This window comes from Lathyrus oleraceus, chromosome 3 (assembly GCF_024323335.1).
Source record: "Lathyrus oleraceus cultivar Zhongwan6 chromosome 3, CAAS_Psat_ZW6_1.0, whole genome shotgun sequence".
Lineage (NCBI taxonomy): Eukaryota > Viridiplantae > Streptophyta > Magnoliopsida > Fabales > Fabaceae > Lathyrus > Lathyrus oleraceus.
In genome coordinates this window covers 467,684,483-467,705,647 of record NC_066581.1, presented here as the reverse complement: position 1 = coordinate 467,705,647, position 21,165 = coordinate 467,684,483, and the positions used below count along the sequence as shown (strand labels likewise).

General features: G+C 36.1%; 1 protein-coding gene across 1 annotated transcript; it reads right to left on the bottom strand.

Annotated features, from left to right (window-relative positions):
- Window positions 1-1,091: 1,091 nt before the first annotated feature.
- On the bottom strand, window positions 1,092-9,105 carry LOC127128202 (protein ESSENTIAL FOR POTEXVIRUS ACCUMULATION 1). The gene is made up of 11 exons (XM_051057434.1): window positions 8,760-9,105; window positions 7,879-7,938; window positions 7,674-7,765; window positions 6,178-6,996; window positions 5,949-6,048; window positions 5,714-5,863; window positions 4,848-5,627; window positions 2,185-4,557; window positions 2,024-2,096; window positions 1,744-1,896; window positions 1,092-1,648 (listed from the first exon to the last, which is right to left on the bottom strand). Exons 1-11 carry the CDS (start codon window positions 8,839-8,841, stop codon window positions 1,321-1,323), a joined length of 5,010 nt encoding a protein of 1,669 aa, XP_050913391.1. The 5' UTR covers window positions 8,842-9,105; the 3' UTR covers window positions 1,092-1,320.
- Window positions 9,106-21,165: the final 12,060 nt, after the last annotated feature.

Below are 21,165 nucleotides of genomic sequence, written 5' to 3'. Positions count from 1 at the left end.
TATCTCCTCTGGGAGAATAAAATTTAACACTAGAATAAAATTCAACACATCAACAAACAAGTAATAATCAATCAAATGCCATGCCTAGTAGGACTAAATCATCTCTTATTAATTATTCAATTAAAAAACATTCAATTAGTTATTTCATTAGGCAAGGGCATCTTCTACCAATATTAAGGAAAGTGGCACACTTCTAAAAACATAAAATTGTCCTAGAGTATTTTTAGAGATGCATCTTCAGACTCACCTTAAATCACCTCATTCTTCGTAAATCAAGTCGTCACCTGATTTTGACAAAAATTGATTCGGAGATACATCTCTAAAATTTTCTAGGGTGATTTCGGAGATGCATCTCTGAACCTCTGACCCCATTACTACAAGTTTTTCAATTGACGTTGTTTCTGGAAACTCCGTCGATTTTAACCAATATTACAGTCATAGAAACAATATCCTCGCATTCTGGCCCTATTATTCTTGTGTTTTTGGCTGGCTTTTACGTGATCTAAGATTAAAAAGCTCGATTTTTTAAAAATCAACTCTGAATCGAAATTTTACCTTGTCATATCATAAAAAAAAAATCAAAAATTAAAATAACTTATTTAGAGACTAAATATGAAAACCGCCCTAAAATACCGTAAATTCTTTATTTCTTTATTTTATTTTGATTTGACTTAAATTTTCATATTTTCAAAAAAATACAAAAAAAAAGTATACTAATAATTTAATTTTATTTGATTTTTGGTTGTAATCTCAAATATTTATAAATTTTAGTTGATTTCTATTTTTTAATTGTTTTACTTAATATACACATTGTTGATATTTACATATAATATCACCAAAAGTTTAAAAACAAATCGTAAATGATTACATCTACGTTGGATAAACATAAATTTAAGCCCGAAAACTGAAATTTCAGCAATAGAGAAGAGAAGTCGTCAATTTACAAGTTCCACAAGGTGGAGACATGATAGCATAGCCACCATTGCCACCCTTGATCACAATTTTCTACTGAAGCAAAACAACTTTTTCCGACCCTAGCCAATCAACAGTTATTACAAGGACGATGATAATTAAAATCTCTACACATCCTCTTTAATCAATAAAAAATCGTTAAAAACTAAGCTTCGCTGTATATACAAACACTCATCAGTGACTACACACTAGTCATCAATAAACATACTACACCTATTGTATAAAACTGTTGTATTGGAATACAATGGCTATGCCCTAGTGGACTATACACTAGTTAACTCCATACCCCCAAAAAAATGAAAAATAAGAAAGGGAAAATTTTACAGCCAAATCTACAAGCATCAAAAATTAATCATCAGGGCGTTGAATCTCACCCATCATGATCCGGTTACTGGAGACCTTGAAACCAAGAAGAGAAGGATCTATCTGTTTCCCTTTCTTTCCCTTCTTTTTGCCACCTCGTCCAGCTTGGCCAGCATCAGCCGACTCTGCCCCGGCTCCACCAGTGGGATGCACATCTGCCTCAGGAAGAACAGGTTTTTTAAGCATATCTATAAATGATGCCTCTGACATAGCACCTTCACTGAAGGATGAAGATCTAAACCGAGCCTCTTTCTTCCCTGCAGCTTGAGCATCAGTCATGCTGGTAGTTGACAAATTTCCAGATGGCTCTCGCCTCCCTATAGCATCACATCAATCAATCTTATAATTCATCAACTGTTTAGATGTTAGTTAACAAAGGGTAGGTAAAACACATAATTAAAAAAGCACATGCCTTCACTGGATGTAAGGTTTAATAATTGATTCTGATTGACATGAGTGGCAGATGGTTGGTCTGACTGCACGTCAGGGGAGGACAAAACCCGAGATACATGAGGCCGCTTATTGAAAGCATGATCAAAGCCTTTTGTTGAAGGAGGAATCCTGTCGATAAAAGACAGACAATCAAATGTCAAGGTTAATCATTCTTTTTTAAAATCGATTTATATCAGTTAATTGTATAAAAGATAATCATTTTTAGTTGAAAAAGGTGAGTCAAAAATAATGCTACCTGTCACTAGAAACCTCATCTCCACGTGAACTATTCAAAGTCATCTCACGACCAAAAGAGCCGCCATCACCACCTGCATAATCTTATTATAATTATATTCTACCGTCATATTCATATAGAAGCACAGAGTAATGAAGGATAGTCGATATATGGAATATTACCTGCACTGCTTAGTGAGCTATGTCTACTGTGAGCAATAGCAGGCATTTCCATAGAAGGCATGGTGCTTTCCACTTGTTCTGACAAGTCTGACATCCCAGGAACAAATTTGCTCATTGTGCCCAAAAATTCATGCCTGTGTCCCTTATTCGTATCCAATTCAAGCAAGTCTTTTTCCACAGATGACTTACCAATCTGAAAAGGAATTCTGTAATTGGGATGCAAAGTATCCTTATTCGCAGATAACAGTGATTGCTCTTCAAGTAATGAACCAGATCTGGAACGGAGAGGCACTCTTTCAGCATTCCCTAGATTGTTGTAATGATCGTTTATATGTATGTTAGTTAAATTATCGTGCATTAGACCACTGGAATTCGCACTTTGAGCCCTTTCTAGAAAGGGATCATTCAGATGGGATTGCTGATCCAGAGGAAGCTCAAAAGGATGACTTGATGTGTTAGCCTCGGGAACATGCCAAGACTTATCTTGACTTCTTGACGAAAGGGGATGCCACTTATCAACAGTTGATGATTGTGCAGATTGCAGACCCAGTTTTTGATGAAGAAGGTCCACAAAACCTCGTCCTGAACTCTCTTCATGACCTCCAGCAGATGCAGATATGCTCAGATCTGCTGATGTAATGCTTTCCCCCAACTCTCTTCTCTGCCTCATAGATTCAAGTTGTTGAAGATGCAACCGTGGATCAATCCAGTTATTATCCACATGGCCGTTGTTCCCTGAGAGGGAATGATGGCCAAAAGGATCATCAGATGATTGTAGGTTGTGGTGAGAAGACAAAGAACCCAGTTGATCAGTTGGGTGCATGTAGCGACGGCGTTCAAGTAATTCTCTTCCTTGCACAGAAACAGGTGAAGACCTCTCGAACATCATAGAACTAGGATCATAGAACCCTCTCTGGTTCTGCTCAAGATGATTCCTTCCCAGAAAATTTAATTGCTCATCTTGTGCCACAAGCCTCTGTTGTTGTTTGTGGATTTCTGAGACATTAAATCCAGCTGAATGACCCAGTTGGTGGTTTGATGGATTTCTAACTAACTGTCCAGATTCATTAATTGGCCACGACCTACCAAAATGTCTCTCTCCATCCAGCCCCAACTGCTGTCTAAGAGCCATAGATAACTGCTGAGCTTGCACCTGCTCTTGCTGAAAACGAACATGTTGTTCTGATGGCAATATATTTCCATGCCTTGCTTGCAACAAGAGCTCTGACAAATCAGCTTGCCTTCCTTGCGCAGCATTAAGGGCCATATTTGCTTGGATAAACTGCTCTGTCGATGGATCAAGGGAATGTGAATTCTGCTGCAAGTCATACAGATATCTCCTCAATTGTACCTGATCTAACAAGTTATCTCTAGAAGGATCAAGTTTTGATTGTCCATGCATTAACTGTTCAAGAACATCTTGATGCATTAACTGAGCTTGAGACTGTTGTTGGGGCTGAAGTTTCAATTGTTGGTGAAGTAGTTGTTGATGGTGAATATCTTGCTGTTGTTGAAGCTCAAGCTGGCGTTGTTGAGCCTGCAGTTCGAAAAGACGTTCCAAATCTGACCCGGGAGTCTGCATCATTTGCTGGATGCCAGAGTTATTACTTTGAGATGGAGAGAAACCAGGAAATCTATCTAAATCTGACCCATTAAGATGTGAAGGGAAATGATTAGGTATATTAGTCTGCTGCTGAAGCCGTTCCGCTTGCTGCTGCTGAAATCGTTCCGCCTGCTGCTGCTGCTGATGAAGCCGCTCAGCCTGCTGCTGATGATGAAGCCGCTCAGCCTGCTGATGATGATGAAGTCGTTCAGCCTGCTGCTGCTGATGAAGACGTTCAGCCTGCTGCTGCTGCTGAAGTCGTTCAGCCTGCTGCTGCTGCTGAAGACGTTCCTTCTGCAGCTTCTGCAACATTAGATGGTCTGCCACATCAAAATTATTAAAGTTTTGTCCCATTCGAGACAAGAACTGGTCTTCTAATGAACCTACACGCTGATTAGGATTAAAATGCCTATTTATCCCATATTCATCAGTCCATGTATCCCTGAAAGACGGATTTACCATGCCACCCATAGAGCTCTGATCAGTAAAATGAGCATCTCTATCATTTAATGGATCAGTAAAATGGCCATGGTCCCCCAATCTGAGAGAACTATTAGAGGATTGTGCACGCCTTAAATGAGAGCCATCTCGGAGTTCAGACATTAATAAGCCAAAGGGATGCAACTTATCAGCCTCACTGTTTAGAGCAACATTCCCAATAACTTCATTTGAAGGTTTTCCAGTATGATGGGAATATGAGGCATTGGTATCCCCAGGCCTCATCAAAGAGTTGTCATTGTTGCTTCCAGCCAATTTTGATAATGTGATACCTACAAACATTTTTTGGTCAATAGAGAGTACAAATGATGTACACAACAAATAAAGACATCCAAATTAAGGTAATCAAATTGTGATTAGAATAATAGTGACAAGGAAAGCATCCACTTCGTCGTAAATTGAATCTTATTAGCCATATGATACAATTGAAATATATATATATATATATACATATATATATATATATATATATATATATATATATATATATATATATATATATATATATATATACACGAACATGCCATTTTTTATATATAAAAATGAGAAAACAATAACTTACCCTCATCTTGTGCAACAACATTATCGAAGCGCTGCTCGTCAGAGAAATTTATTTCAGGGTGATAACTTTGATTAGGTAATTGGATAGGAATACCAACACTGGATGTAGAATCAGGTCGGGATGAAGACCATGGTTGATCATCATCAAAAGACCCATTATAGTCAAATGTATTTACATCAACTTTCAGGTTCCTTCCAACGGCATCAGATGGTTCTGACTGAATAACCATGTTACTATCAGAACCTAACCCTGTGTTGGCTCTCAGGTGAGGCATGATGTCACCAAGTTCTTGAAATGGAGATGATTCCGGGGCGTCCGACAAGCGAACAGGCAAGTCAATCCCAAAAAACCCTTGTTCAAACCACAAAATGATGTCAATCCCAAGAAAGGGTCCTTGAATCATTCCTTGAGGATCCAAATAGCACAAACTCAACTCCTCAGGAGCAGTGACAGTGTCAGATGAATATATTTTTTCATTCATTTTCAAGTCATGTGGATTAATGCTTGGACTTTGCCGCATAGATGAAAAATCGAAGAGGGAACGAGAATCATCAGGATGGCATGTATTAATTTCTGAAGCCATTGACTTAATCCCATCCTGATTTGAATGTTCCTCAAAAGCAGGAAGTTGTCCCTGATGGTAACCAAAAGCTTCTGATTCGACAACCTTTTTTCTGTGAATGATTCCTTCCCTAATGCTGCTACCAAAGCTATCATCCTTCCAATGCATACCAATAATTGGCCCATGTTTCTGCTTACCTTCTTGAAAACTTGCAACCTCTGAAAATAAAACCATTATAAGTATCGAAAATGATTTTTTTAATTGATAAGAGCAATCTAAATAAAGAAAAATATTATTTTCTCACCCTCAACTACATTTGCCAACGAACCTCTGGTAGTTAATGCTGATCCAGTAAAAAATTTATCAGACTCATTTAAGAATTCATTTCCCAATATAACCTTTCCACCACTGCCGATTGAAGGTTGTTTTTCTTCACTTAAAGCAACACCAGAACCTGGAATAAGCCAAGGGAGACCGATCAGAGAGAGAAAGGTAGACTATTTCACATGAACTACTAAAATACGTGCAAGATTTATCACCAGAAATATCATCAATTGACCCTCCATCCTTTCCTCTAAAGGAGTAGTCTGAGACTTCACTGCTGGTAACTTTTCCCTTCCATATATCTCTAAGGACAGCCTGAAAGAAAGATGCAAAACTGAATAACAATGCTAAAGAGCAAGCGGCCATTCAATGATACAAAAAAACAAAACATCACATCATTAAGGAAGAATAAAATTGTTTCCTCATCTTATATATTCTACATACCTCCTCCTCATCTGCTGGAGCAACAAATGCTAATGGTGCTACAGGATCAATTTGAGTTACTGGTGAAGTATGATCCACCTCAGAAGGCATGCTCTCAAAAGTTGGATCAACCTTTTGCTTACGATATATATCAAGAAGCTTACCCCTTGGGTAGCAATATGAATCAAGGCTAGACTTCCCCAGTATGGTTTTACTCTTATCCATGAGTACAGATCCAACACTAGAGCCTATGGGAGGCCTTCCAATTTGTAAGTTTCCATTGAAATTTGCCCTTCCTCTTCCAGGTGAAAATCGCACATTGGGTCCCTCTGTGCGTCCTTTCTCCAGCCCAAATCCAGGTGCAGCACGGTATGTGGCGACACCAGCTGCTTGAGATTCCAGGCGATGTCGTGGCCTCCATTTATCACGGGAATCAGTGTCCCGATCAGAAACAGCGCGGTTACTAGCACCAGTAGATTGTTTTTCTGCATGGCCATCTTCCTTCTCCACATCATTCCTTTTCTCACTTCTAGAGTCCTTCTCTTTTTCTTCAGGACCCCATCTTGATGACCACTTATTCTCTCTTCTAGAGTCATGGCCAGAACCCCGGCTATCACTCCAGCGATCAGCAGGCAATGATCTATTATCAGAGGTTGAGGTGTTCTCCAACCGACGATCTTCTTTTCTACGATCCCTTCTGCCAAGCAAACTTGTTTCTCTCTCCTCTTCACGCCACCGGCGACTGATGTCAACATCGGGAGCAGTCTTTCTCCAATCTTTCTTGTCCAAGGACCCCTCCAGACGCCAATTATCCTTCAGTACAGGATCATTGGAATTTACCTGAGGCATAGAGCAAAACATATGGATATGGTATCACTTTCCCATTATCACACAAAAATCAAAGAGATAAAACTAACCAGCATTACATTAGACTTTGTTATGTTAATTGAACACCTAGATCATCATTAATAGTTTTGGGAAAACGCTGGCCAAAGCCCTTAGAAGCGCCGATGTACTTAGTATTACTAGTGCATTGCCATATATGTCAATAAAATACTTTTTTATTGCTTAACTATTCCATAAAGGAACTAGTTAGAAGGACCATAATCTTAACAATCCCATTATTATGAAAAGCAACTGTATCAAGAAAGACATTCATAATTTTGGCAGAATCTTCAAAATCAAAGGAATCAGCTGTTACTCAGATAGAATAACATACGATGAATCGTGACTGCTATGATTTATAACAATTGCATCAAGTCTTAAACTGCAAACAAAACTCAAAGAAGTTTATGTGATCCTAAGAGTTTCTCTCACTTGTTTCTTAAAAGACGAAAGCTTCATTGGAAAATCCAACACACTATATAAGCTTATGAGCACAGACATCAATGTCATGTTAAACTTATTCCAGAATGATAAACAATAGCAAAAGAGAGCTCAAACCAACATATTATTTGATTTATTGAAAATCAAACAAAAATTCCGATAATGCAAGCTAGAAAAATAGCAAAAATTACCCCCACTGGGTTGGCAGTTTGCTTCGCATCAACTGGTTTGGAATAAAGCCACTGTGGTGATAAGGGTATGCTGCTGTCAGATGACACTTGATCTGAAAATAAAACCAGCTTGCGTCAACTAACCATCACAATATATGCAAAAATATGAGAAATAGAGCAAAATGTCAGTTACAACTTCATTTGTACACACATATAGACAATATACCTTTTGAATCATCAAGTAGCGCTGCAATCCCTTTCTCACCATGTCCTCCGGATGCTTCATCTAGCAAAACCAAAATGAAAATATTAGCTGTTATACAATTCAAATAGCATTCAATTAAAAAATGTCAAATATGTTGTAACATAATTAATTAGGTCCTTCTTTTGAGAAAAATTTTGAGAAAAATAAAAAAGTTAAAAGTAGCAATTATGATTCTTCTCACAATCTGGATAGATAAGTTCTTCAAAAAAGCTATTTCACATAAATGCTTAGTGATTGGATCTACAGTATCCACCACCAATTAAGAACACGCATCCCCGAATCAAATTGTATAAAAAAAACTTCAACACAAATAAAATCAAGCCAACCTCACTCACCTAAAGAAAAAAACTCCTCCATCACAATTAAATTGTTAACAAACATTCAAAAGGAAAAAAAAACATTTTCAGATTCAGATTAACAAGAACAGCATACTGAACTTCACTCATTCATATCAAACAAATATTTACACATAAAGAAAAAGAGAACCACATGAGTTCACAAATCACACTCACTAAAGCATTGACAAAAACCTAGAATAGACACGAAAAATAACTAAATCAACATAGATCTCAACCATGAATCTAAACTAAAAGTCAACCTAGATAAGAAAAAGAATTACGCAAACACAAAACCAAACATGAACAACATTCAATTAACACACACCGAACGAATCAGAGATTGAGATTCAAAACGGATCCATACAGATAGAGTAACAAACAATTTCGAAAAGAACAAAAGAAACAATAGGAATTAGACACGAACAAATAAAAAGCCCTAAAAATAATTGAATTTGAAAATATATGAAAAGATGAATCAAATCGATTCAAATCAAATCAATTCACCTTTGAGAGAAGAGTGCGAATCAGAGAGTTTGGAGGAGAAGAGATCGTCGGGGAGATTCATTTTGCCGTCGCTCATCGCCATGGAGTTTGAGATTGGTGGAATTGGGAATCGGATAGATCGGGAAAGGGGAAGAAAGGGCTTCGATTGAGGAATGCGAAAAGAGGAAGCGAATGCGAAGATGAAAGTGCGATTGGAGATTCAGAGAGAGAGAGAGGGTAGGGTTTGCAAAATTGAAGGGTATAAGATAGATAGAAGAAGAGGAGACTCAGAAGGAGAGAGAGAGAAGGAGCGAGAATAAGGTGAGGGTTTGGGGGCTCTCAGGGTGTGTGTAAACATCAGGAATAACCACGAGAGACTGATATATTGTGGGGTTTTTTTTTTATGAAAAAATCAAATCAAATCAAATCAAAATTGAAATATTGTTCTTAATGCTATTTTGATTTTTTGAGTAAATAAATAAATAAAATATCATTAGTGGACGATAAATTTTTAAAGGGTAAAAATTTTTATTCTCAAGTTTGTTTCGGCTTTAATCAAATTATATATGAGTATTTTTTATTTTTAAAAATATAAATTTTTTTATAATTTTTTTATTTTTTATTCTAATATAAGAGATTTAAAATCTTACATTTTCATGGAAATAAAAGGTAATTATTCGTAATTCTGATTTTAAATTATGTTAATTCTTTTATATTTTATTAAAAAATTTAAATTAAATATATTTTATAAATATTTTTTAAAAAATTAATTATTCATCAAACATAGGAATAAAATTAATGGTATTAATATTCTATAAAATAATATTTCGAAAATTATAATTTATAACTCAATTGAAGAAAGGGGGAAGAAAGAGATTTTTATCAAATAGGGGGAGGGGATAAGGGAGAGAAAGGATTTTATTTACCTATAGATTTGAATGAAAATATAAAAGAACTGAGATAAGAGATTTTAGTAGTTTAAAAGGGAAGAAAAGATATTTTATAATTAATTTACTTTTTTATATTTGTAATTTTATCACAAGAATAAAAACAGTAATTTATTAACAAAATATAATAATATTTGTTATTTATAATTTGAAAATTAATTTATTAACGAAATATAAGTATTCAATTAGAGAATTTTATAAAATATTTTATAAAAACGGGATGATAATAATATATAATTTTAAAAAAACAATCGAATATAATGAAATATGAAAAAATAAAAATATTATAAATTAAAATTAAAATAATTTAAAATGATACAAATTTTAAAAAAATTATAATAAAAGAACAAAATAAAATATATGAAAACAAAATAAAAAAGTTTAATCATTATAATGAAGATGATAAATTTTATATGAAAAGATAAAAGTAATATTGATTTGAAAGGAAAAAAAAATAACATATAAGATCTTAAGCGATGAGCAAACTTTTAACTAAAAAAACAAAAATTCCATCATAAAAGAAAATTAATTGAAAAGTTAAACTTTTAATATTTTCTTGGAGAGAAATTAGAATTTTTTATAAAAAAATTAAGATTAATTTCGTAAATATAATAAATTATCTTAACATCTCTCTTCCCCTTCCCTAAAAAAACTCTTATTTAAAAGAAAAAAAAATACTCTAGGAAGGATTTTACTCCCTTCTCTTTTCTCCCTTTTCATCCCCTCCTAAAATATTAAACCAAAAAGATTTTATTTAAAATATTTCATCCCATTCACTTCTCTTATCTCCAAAAATCCTAAACCAAATTCATCCTTAAAAAAACACATTGTTATTATGTATACATAAAAATAGTATAATGAGTATTAATTATTAATAATAAAGAAGAAAATGTTTATTTGGTAGTCACAATAATTATATCATACATTTTTTTAATATATCAAAAATTTATCCTATCAAGCTTAATTACAAAAAATTACTAAAATATAAATTGGTAGGATAAAATAAAATAATAAATTATTAATTTATATCAATTTAAAATTTTGTATATTATAAAAAATAAATAAATATTGAATTGATATTAACATAAATAATTAACTTAGAAAATTATATTTTTTCATTATATATATATATATATATATATATATATATATATATATATATATATATATATATATATATATATATATATATATATATATATATATATATATATATATATATATATATATATATATATATATATATATATAATGGATGTGTGTGTTTGTGTCTTTTTTTTATTAATGAGCTTGAGTGTGAATGGGTCAATCTTCCCCTTAAATTGTGGAGCCTTTAAGTAACGGGCAGAATTTCAACCTATCTTGGTTTTAACATCGGATTGACCAAGAACCTATGAGATTTTATCACATACTGATATCCAACCTAAACTAGAACTAAAATACTCAATCCCAAACAAAAGCTTTTTACGGGTTTAACTTTAACCCATATGAATCCTTAATTGGACAGTATTCAAGCAAGGTATATACAAAAGGTTCCATTGGTGAATTTTACAATTCAATCTATTCCAAAATTACAAAAATAATCTCACTCACAAAGGGATTTTTTGAACAGAAGTACTTAGGCTAAAAACATAGTGAAAGAAAGTTAAAGAAATTTTTAGAGAGAATGTGTGAGAGATGAAAGTGTCAAAACACGATTTGGGGTGATTTGAAATAAGAAATGAAACTTTTATTTATAGGTCTGAGGTTGGCTCAAAAAGAAAATTTTATTTAACGTATTTTTTAACAATCTAATCAATTAGAAGATGAAAATAATCGTTTGTAAGTTCCATAAAAGAAAGTTTAAGATTTGTATGCATTACACAGAATCAATGTGCCTTCAAGATAGCTTGGGCCTTAAGTTTGAACATTTCTAATCGATTAGACAAATGCTATAATCGATTAGCTAAGACAAAAAAAATTGTATGTAGCTATTTTAACTGCTCTTAATTCATATGACACAACTTCTATATGTTTTTCAAAGTATTTTCTTTTGGTCAAGTATTTTGAAAAAGTTTTAGTGTGTGTGCTTTAGGCTCATAATTTTATGATAAAGTCATTTTACTTTTACAAACGTTCACTCATTACTAAAATAGGATATCACTAATGCTTGTAAGGGCAAACTGTCATACAACATACGATCATAGGTTTCGATGATGACAAATTACCACCATGGATGAATCGGCATTGTCGATTCCACCTCTACAAAACAAATGCAACATATCACCTATCATATCATTTTCTATGATCATCTAAACTGTTATATTTCATACAACATACGTGGATAAAATGTGGTCATGACAAAATGCATGAAAACCACAAAAATCTGAATTTTTGCATATTTGCAGAGTCTGAGTCGACCGCAGGGTCGGCGCATAACATAGTGCATTTCCTCACGGGTCAGCGCACGAAGGCTTGAGTCGACCGCAGGGTCGGCGCATGAACCACGGGTCAGCGCACGCCGACCTATGGTCGACGCATACTGATGTGTTTTTCAGACTGTCCAAAATTGTAGGTTATGCGTCGACGCATAGACCTGCTATGGTCGACCGTTCGTGCGCAAACACAGTTTTTAAGTAATTCCCACTTTGTTTGAAAAGTTGTTAAGTGGGTTGGTTGGTTTGTCACTATAAATAGAAGTTTAGTTACTTGTATCAACTAACATTTGACAAATTGATTCAAGTGTACAAAGAACAAGAAAAAGTGAAATAGGTGTCCAAGATTCTTCATCTTCATCTTCAACATCTCACACCACATCAATTATACACAACCATTTTTGAAGTGCTTTGTGATTGGTTAAAGGTGATAACGTTCGAAGCCGAAATTGGGGAATCCGGTTCGGGTTGAAGCTTGCGACAAGTTTTTTCTTGAATAAAACCTTTAGGGTTTTGTCCTCCAAGATTGGTTTGATTTTGGGGGGTTTTTGGACGATTTCTTCATCAATTTTCAGCTGAGCGAAGGTGATTGAGAAGAGGAAGTCTTCATCAATCTAGTAGCGGATTCAGTGATATTGAAGGGAAGATTTCGGGTTCGACTTGTTGTAGTTGAGATCAGCCGGGCCGAGGTTTTGAAGAACTGAGAGTTATTCAACAAAGGGGCTGGAATCGGAGGTGTATCAACAACAATCGAAGGACTTGATTCACCTTGAATCAAGGAACAAGGAGTGGAAGCAACATTCAACGTCTTGAGAATTCTATTGTATATTTGCTCTTCAATCCTTGTATAAACTGTTATACTCAACAGGTGATATCTGTTAAAGCAATCTCAATTCTAGTTTTAGAATTGAGGGCAGATGTACCCCGAAGCGAGGACGACGGGGGAACTGCCTCATCAAATCTTTGTCTTCTCTATTTTTCAGCATATTTGTTTTTGGCTTAAAAATAAGTGATTTTTGTATAAGCACTTTTATCAAACCTTGATAGTAATTGAGTAAGAAGTTAAAACTTTGTTTTTGAATCCAAAGTACAATAAGATATTGTACTAGACTAATTGGAATCACTTACTCAACATAAATATCACTTGGAGTGTTTTTGCACACCAAGTGTTTGATAATTTGCCTAAACCAAAATTATCTTAGTGGTGTATCTAGTTTGGTTTGCTCTTTGAATCATTGGAACTAGGAATCCTAGCAAGTGAAATAAATCATTGATAGTGTGACTAGTGTAGTGATTCTTATTCTACATTATCACTAATCCATAGGCTAGACGCATATCCGGTTTTCCAATAACCGTTCGTTTTAGACTATATTTTCCTCGGCCGCTTCCGCACTTAAAACAAATTTTCAAAACCAATTTTTAATTGGTAGCGCCGACTCAATTTTTAATTGGGATCTATTCAACCCCCCCCCCCCCCCCTTCTAGATCCGTGCCATAGTCTAACAAGTGGTATCAGGAGCACCGGTTCACTCCGTGCTTCAAAATATAACTTTGATAGAAAATGGCTAACGAACCTAAAGGGGCTTATAATAGAGCTCCCGTTTTCAATGGTGAAAATTATAGTTATTGGAAAGATTGTATGCGGGTGCACATAAATTCCATAGATAGAAAAATATGGAACGTTATTCTCAATGGTCCAATTGAAATAACCATGACCAATGAGAATAATGAATTAGTGCCAAAGCCCGAAGCACAATGGACCGATGATGATGAAAGAAAATACAATTATGATTGGAAAGCCAAAAATATCCTAATCTCCTCATTAGGTGTAGATGAATACTATCGTGTATCCCATTGTCCTACTGCTAAGGCCATGTGGGATTCACTACAAATCGCCCATGAGGGGACGAACGATGTTAAGTTAGCAAGAATCAACACACTAACACAAGAGTTTGATCTCTTTTTCATGGAGCAAGGGGAAACCATTGCTGACATGCAAAAGAGATTTACTCATCTCATCAATCGATTACACTCATTAGGTAGGCCGGTTTCCAATGATGTTGCTACTAATAAGATCTTGAGATGTCTTAATAGGGAATAGCAGCCGAAAGTGACCGCCATCAAAGAAGCAAATGATCTTACCATATTAGACTTGACAACATTATTTGGCAAACTACAAGAGCACGAACAAGTACTTTTGAGCCTAGAACAACACAAAAAGAAAGAAAAGAAGGACAAAACAAAGGTGAGTGAAAAGAAATCTATAGCTCTTAAGACTTCCTCCTCGAAGTCTCAAGCAAAAGAGCAAAGTGATTATTCCTCGAGCGACGAAGAAGAAAACGACAAGAGCGAAGATATGGGGTTGTTCGTTAAACGTTACAATCGTTACGTGAGAAAGAACGGCATCCAACATTCCGAGAAGAACTTGGTAAACTTCTGGAAACAATCGAGGTACTCTAAAAATGATGACTCAAAAGGTAAAAAGACTAGAGGATCGTGCTACACTTGTGGGAAGCCCGACCATTACAAACCGGACTGTCCGATGAACAAGAAGACAAAGGAAAAGGAATCATCCAAATCACACAAGAAATCATCAAAGCCAAGGAGAGCATACATAGCTTGGGAAAGCTATAGCGACTCCTCCAATGATGAAAGTTCTAGTGATGAAGATGAAGCTGTAAACATATGCCTCTCTGCTCATCAAAAGAACAAAAAGAAACAGGTACGACATGCTAAATATGAAAAATCCTCTAGTATGTATCATCATGAATTACAAGCTGCATTTGATACTTTATGCTGTGAAGCTAAAGAGGCCTTTAAAAGGCTTGCCTCAAATAACCAAATTTTTATCCATTTGGAACAAAAAAATCGAGAATCCGAAAGGAAACTTGAGGCACTCAAAGCTTCTATGGTAGAAAGCACAAAAGCAGGTTGTGAGGACCTTAGAAATACGATAATTAACTATGGGTATCATACTTGTTATATTTGGCAAGGTGAAGTAAGAAACCTAAAGACCAAACTTGACAAGGCTCTTGAGCCCAAGATTACCTTTGCAATCGATAAATCAAACTTTCGAAAAAGTATGGTTAATCCATATCAAAAATATAAATATGTTATAAAGGATGAAGATATCAAAGGCAATCAAAATGTTAATTTCTCTTGTCTTTATTGTTGCAAGAAAGGCCACTCCATTGCTAAATGCAGGTTTAGGAGATTCTTAGTTCCTAAAGGCATTTATCAATGGCTACCCAAATGCAACCATTTCGTTGCTCACCATTCAGAACCCAATAAGCCATTGGGTACCTTCTCGTGTTAATTGCATTTCCATAGGTACAATGCCTCGAGACCACCGAGAGAAGATGAGTTCTCGACAGTGGATGCTCAAGGCACATGTCAGGAGACATATCACTCTTCATTGACTTCGTGGCTAAGAAAAAAGGATATGTAACCTATGGTGACAACACCCGTGGAGCAATACTAGGTAAAGGTAGTGTAGGTAACCCTTCTTCCACTACTATTTCTGATGTATTGCTTGTTGAAGGTCTTAAACACAATCTACTTAGCATCAGTCAATTATGTGACAAAGGATACGATGTATCTTTTTTAAAAGATTGTTGCAAAATTGTACATAATGATGATAAGAAGAGTATGTTTAATGGCCTGCGAGTGAATAACGTCTATATGTTAGACTTGAACGAAGTATCGTTAACAAGTGACAAATGCCTTGTAACAATGAGTGAAGATTCATGGTTATGGCATAGGCGTTTAGCACATGTCAACTTTGACTTACTAAATAAAGTAGTCTCAAAAGATCTAGTCTTAGGTCTCCCTAAAATAAAGTTCACCAAGGATCACCTTTGTGATGCTTGTCAAAAAGGGAAGCAAACGAGGATCTCATTTAAATCCAAAAATATCGTTTCAACAACAAGACCTCTCGAACTTCTTCATATGGACTTATTTGGGTCGTCTAGGATTAAAAGTCAAGGAGGAAATTATTACGGTTTCGTAATAGTGGATGATTTTTCTAGATTTTGTTGGACTATCTTTTTAGTAAGCAAGAGCGATGCGTTCGCCGCCTTTGAAAGGTTTGCTAAGCCTTCCCAAAATAAATTAAATACAAACATTGTTTCAATCAGAAGCGACCATGGGGGTGAGTTCGAAAACCATTTATTTGAAGAATATTGCGGTAACCATGGTATCGATCATAACTTATCCGCTCCACGTACTCCTCAACAAAATGGGGTTGTGGAGCGTAAAAATCAAATTTTGGAAGAATTGGGAAGAACAATGATTAACGAAAGTGGTTTACCGAAATATTTTTGGACCGACGCCATTATACGGTGTGTTATGTTTTGAATAGGGTGCTCATTCGCCCCATTCTAAATAAAACACCGTATGAGCTTTTAAAAGGGCGAAAGCCAAATGTTTCTCACCTACATGTTTTCGGTTGCAAATGTTTTGTATTAAATAATGGAAAGAAAAACTTGGGCAAGTTCGATTCCAAGGCCGACGAAGGTATCTTCCTCGAATACTCTCAATCGAGTAAAACATATAGAATATATAATAAACGATTACTTGTTGTGGAAGAGTCTGTACATGTCACTTTTGATGAATCCTATCCGAGAAACGTCGGGAAGGGTAGTGTTGTTCATGGTGCAGGTACATCTACAGAAGACATACTCAAGGGTGGCGAGCCGGGGATTGATCAACCCGACAAAGTCAAAGTTGAGGAGGATAAAGATGTACACCATGAGGAACCGAGGTAGCTCATCCGCCTTCAAACGATGATCTCCCTCAAGCTTAGAAGTCTCCCAAAGACCATCCAATTGACAACATTCTTGGAGATATCACAAAGGGTGTTACCACTCGATCGAAGCTAAGTAATTTCTGCTATCACTTCGCTTTCGTTTCACAAATGGAACCTAAAAACCCTAAAGAAGCCCTACTCGATGAACACTGGTTTTTGTCAATGCAGGAGGAACTAAATCAGTTCACTAGAAATGAGGTTTGGGACCTTGTCCCTCCTCCGTGAGGTCATCGAGTAATCGGCACCCGATGGGTGTTTAGGAACAAGTTGGATGAAAACGGGGTAATAACCTGTAACAAGGCGCGTTTAGTCGCGCAAGGGTATAACCAAGAGAAAGGCGTCGACTATGAGGAAACTTATGCGCCGGTTGCCCGACTCGAGGCTATACGCCTTCTCCTTGCCTTCGCTTGTGTGAAAGACTTTAAACTATTCCAAATGGATGTTAAGAGTGCGTTCCTTAACGGTTACATAAATGAAGAGGTCTACGTTGCACAACCTCCAGGTTTTGAATCTCATCAGTATTGTTGGTGTAAGCCCTAGAGGCCAATACTTTTTGGTACTTGTATCGAATTATTTATTAATAATAAAAGACATTTTCTTTATTATGGTTTATTAATAAAGTCCCTGGAATAGATAGTTCGTTTAATGTATTAAGTGTGACTTAATCATGAGAACACATTAAACATAAGGACACTATTCTTAAAGTATTCGTAGTCAAGCTTTAGTGTGAAGTGGGATAATATTAAAGCATTAAAACTATTATGTTTATAGACTGATGATCACATCTCATGGATCATGGATAAAGAGTTATCGAGTCTTAAACATAGGTATGAATATTAGGAGTAATATTTATACCGGATTGACCCGCTATGAGAATACTATATAGAAAGTTATGCAAAGTGTCATAAGTTATTCTCATGGTGATAATAGTGTTTACCACTCTTCGACCTGAAACCACTATGGATCCTAGATGTAGAGTCGAGTGCTTTATTGCTGATCCAACGTTGTCCGTAACTGGATAACCATAAAGACAGTTGATGGGTACTCCACAAAGCATGATGAGGGACATGAGTGTCCTAGATGGAATTTGCCCATCCTGCGTAACAGGATAAATGTCTATGGGCCCAATATTGAACTGGACAAGGGTGACACGGTCTATACCTTGTGTTCAATATAGACATAAGGGCAAAAGGGTAATTATACACATAATTATTATCACATGAGGTTTTGTCAGATCACATGACATTTTCGTGTCTTGGGTAGTAGTGATGTGCTGCTAGATACCGCTCACTATTTATTATGTTAAATGCGTGATTTAATATAATTGCCAACGTCACGAAAACCTACAGGGTCACACACAAAGGACGAATTGATGAGAGATAGAGTAACTAAGGAATACCGTAAGGTACAGTGCCCTTAAGTGAATTATAGAACATCGTAAGGTACGGTGTACTTGAGTATAATACGAAATATGGTAAGGTACCATGGGCTTAAGTGATTTTGGGCATATTATAAGATATGGGCCAAAATACACTTAAGTGGGCTTTTTATCTTGAAGCCCACACAAGTGGTTCTATAAATAGAACCCTTGTGCAGAAGCATTGTTTGCGGTTGCATTATTTTCGTTTTCTCTCTCTCTCTCTCTCTCTCTCTCTCTCTCTCACTCAAAGCCTTCACTCGTACCAGCTAGCACTGAGATTGAAGGAATCCGTTCGTGTGGACTGAGTAGAGACGTTGTCATCGTTCAACGTTCGTGATCGCTTCGTGGATCAGCATCAAAGGTTTTGATCGTCACAAGAGATTTGCACCAAAGGTTTCAATCGTCACAAGAGGTAAATATTCTATCACTGATCATGACCATTTGTAAGGATCTCTAAAGGAGAAAATTTTAATTTCTGCTGCGTTTTGGACCGCAATTCTCCTTCATCCCGATCATGTTTGCAAACTAAAAAGGGCTTTATATGGTATCAAACAAGCTCCTAGAGCTTGGTATGAGCGACTAAGTAAATTTTTACTTGATCAAGGTTACTCAAGAGGAAAGGTTGACACAACTCTCTTTATTAAACGCCAAGGAAAGCACTTGATATTAGTACAAATTTATGTTGACGATATTATATTTGGGTCTACTAACATGAATCTCGTGAGAGAGTTTTCGGATCTTATGCAGGGTGAATTCGAGATGAGTATGATGGGGGAGCTCACATACATTCTCGGTTTGCAAATTAAACAACTCAAAGAAGGAACATTCGTGAGTCAAACAAAGTATTGTTTGGACCTTATCAAGAGATTTGACATGGCAAAAGCCAAGGCCATTGACACCCCCATGCCAACATGTACAAACTTGAATAAAGATGAAAACGGTAAGGACGTAGAGGTAAAAAGGTATAGAGGTATGATTGGATCACTTCTCTATCTTACTGATTCTCGTCCCGACATTATGTTTAGCGTGTGTATGTGCGCAAAATACCAATCATGTCCCAAGGAATCCCATCTAAAAGCTGTCAAACGAATACTTCGATACCTATCCGGTACTCCGAAGTATGGACTATGGTATTCCAAAGGTAATGATTGCTCATTGGTAGGTTTCTCCGATTCCGATTTTGCCGGTTGCAAATCGGATAGGAAAAGCACTAGTGGTACTTGTCACTTATTTTCAAATTCCTTGGTCAGTTGGCATAGCAAGAAATAAGTTTCAGTTGCTTTGTCAACTGCCGAAGCGGAATACGTTGTCGTCGGTAGTTGTTGTGCTCAAATCCTATGGGTTAAGCAACAATTATTGGATTTTAATCTCAAACTTGAACGTATTCCCATTTTCTGTGACAATACAAGTGCCATTAATCTTACCAAAAATCCTGTGTTTCATTCTCGCACCAAACATATCGAAATTCGACACCATTTTCTTCGGGATCATGTAGAGAAAGGTGATGTTGTATTTGAACATGTTAACACTAAAAATCAACTAGCGGACATTTTCACAAAGCCGCTAGCTATTGAGCCTTTCTTTCATATTCGCCGAGAACTTGGTATTCTCGACATTTCGGAACAGGCATCATAAATTGCTTGCTTTATCTTATTTCATTTAAAACTATAGTCTTGTACTTCTAACAAGTTAATGTTGTTGCAAGCACAAGTATATTGTTCATCAAGTTATTCCGGCATCGATGTGATATTGTTCCTTTACCCTTCTCTCTCTCCCAACCTTCATGGCTAAATAGTTGTATTACATGATAATATTGTATATATATGACTTGTTTCTTATACCATATCTGTTCGGATGTTTAATGTTGTGTGGCATTCTATTTATGCATCAAACATGTGAGCATATGTGCATAACAGTGAAAATCTGCAAAATTTGCCTGTATGAGTCGACCATAACAGGGCAATGGTCAACGCACACCTTAAAAACTTTCTTTTTTCAAAAAATTCAAACAGTATGCGTCGACGCATGCAGAGGGTATGGTCGACGCATCGTGCGAAAAATCAGTTTTTCTGCATAAAACTTTCAAACTTCCTATGCATTTGCATTTCAAATTCTCATTAAGTGTGCATTTAACCCACTACATTGTGAGTTGCACCTATCTAGTGCCTATTGTCTCTTGGCCTCTCCTCTTCCCAAAACCCTAAATCTCATTAAGTGTGCATTTTACCCACTACATTGTGAGTTGCACCTATCTAGTGCCTATTGTCTCTTGGCCTCTCCTTTTCCCAAAACCCTAAATCTTCATCTATAAAAAGGGAAAACCTCCTTCTTGCAAATCACTCTCAAACTCTTACACCAAACTTCACTCTCTACCTTTACAAAAAGCTTCAGAATCATTACCCATGGCTTCCTCATCCCGCAAACCTACCGGTAAGAGATCAAGGGGATCATCCTCTGCCTCCTTACCCATTACCACTGTCTCATTAGTTCCACCGGCTCTTGTTTACACCTTCAATAAGGACATTGGTCAAAGAGGAGTTGTGAGGCAACATGCATTCTACAAACTCACAGCAGAACGCATGCATCTCGTAGACATCATGAATCTGCTACAATATCACGGTATTGTTAAATTCCTGGAATGCAATGCCAAATATAGCGAAGACCTGGTTCGTGTGTTCTACACTTGCCTTCATGACAAATTTCGTGGTCAAAAGTTTCACTCTAGGATCGGCACAAGAAAGGTATCTTTTAAGTCTGATGAAAGTGATGAAAATGAAGAAGAAAACCAAGAGGAAAACGAAGAAGAAGGAGCAGGACAAGCATTTGAGCAGCATGATAG

Bases quoted from the DNA above. Each gene is read 5' to 3' on its own strand.
- LOC127128202 (XM_051057434.1), bottom strand. From the start codon at position 8,841: ATGGCGATGAGCGACGGCAAAATGAATCTCCCCGACGATCTCTTCTCC. The intron at 7,939-8,759 runs GTGAATTGATTT...TGGTTTTGCTAG, and splicing joins TTCGCACTCTTCTCTCAAAG to ATGAAGCATCCGGAGGACAT. The intron at 6,049-6,177 runs GTATGTAGAATA...TCTTTCTTTCAG, and splicing joins CTCCAGCAGATGAGGAGGAG to GCTGTCCTTAGAGATATATG.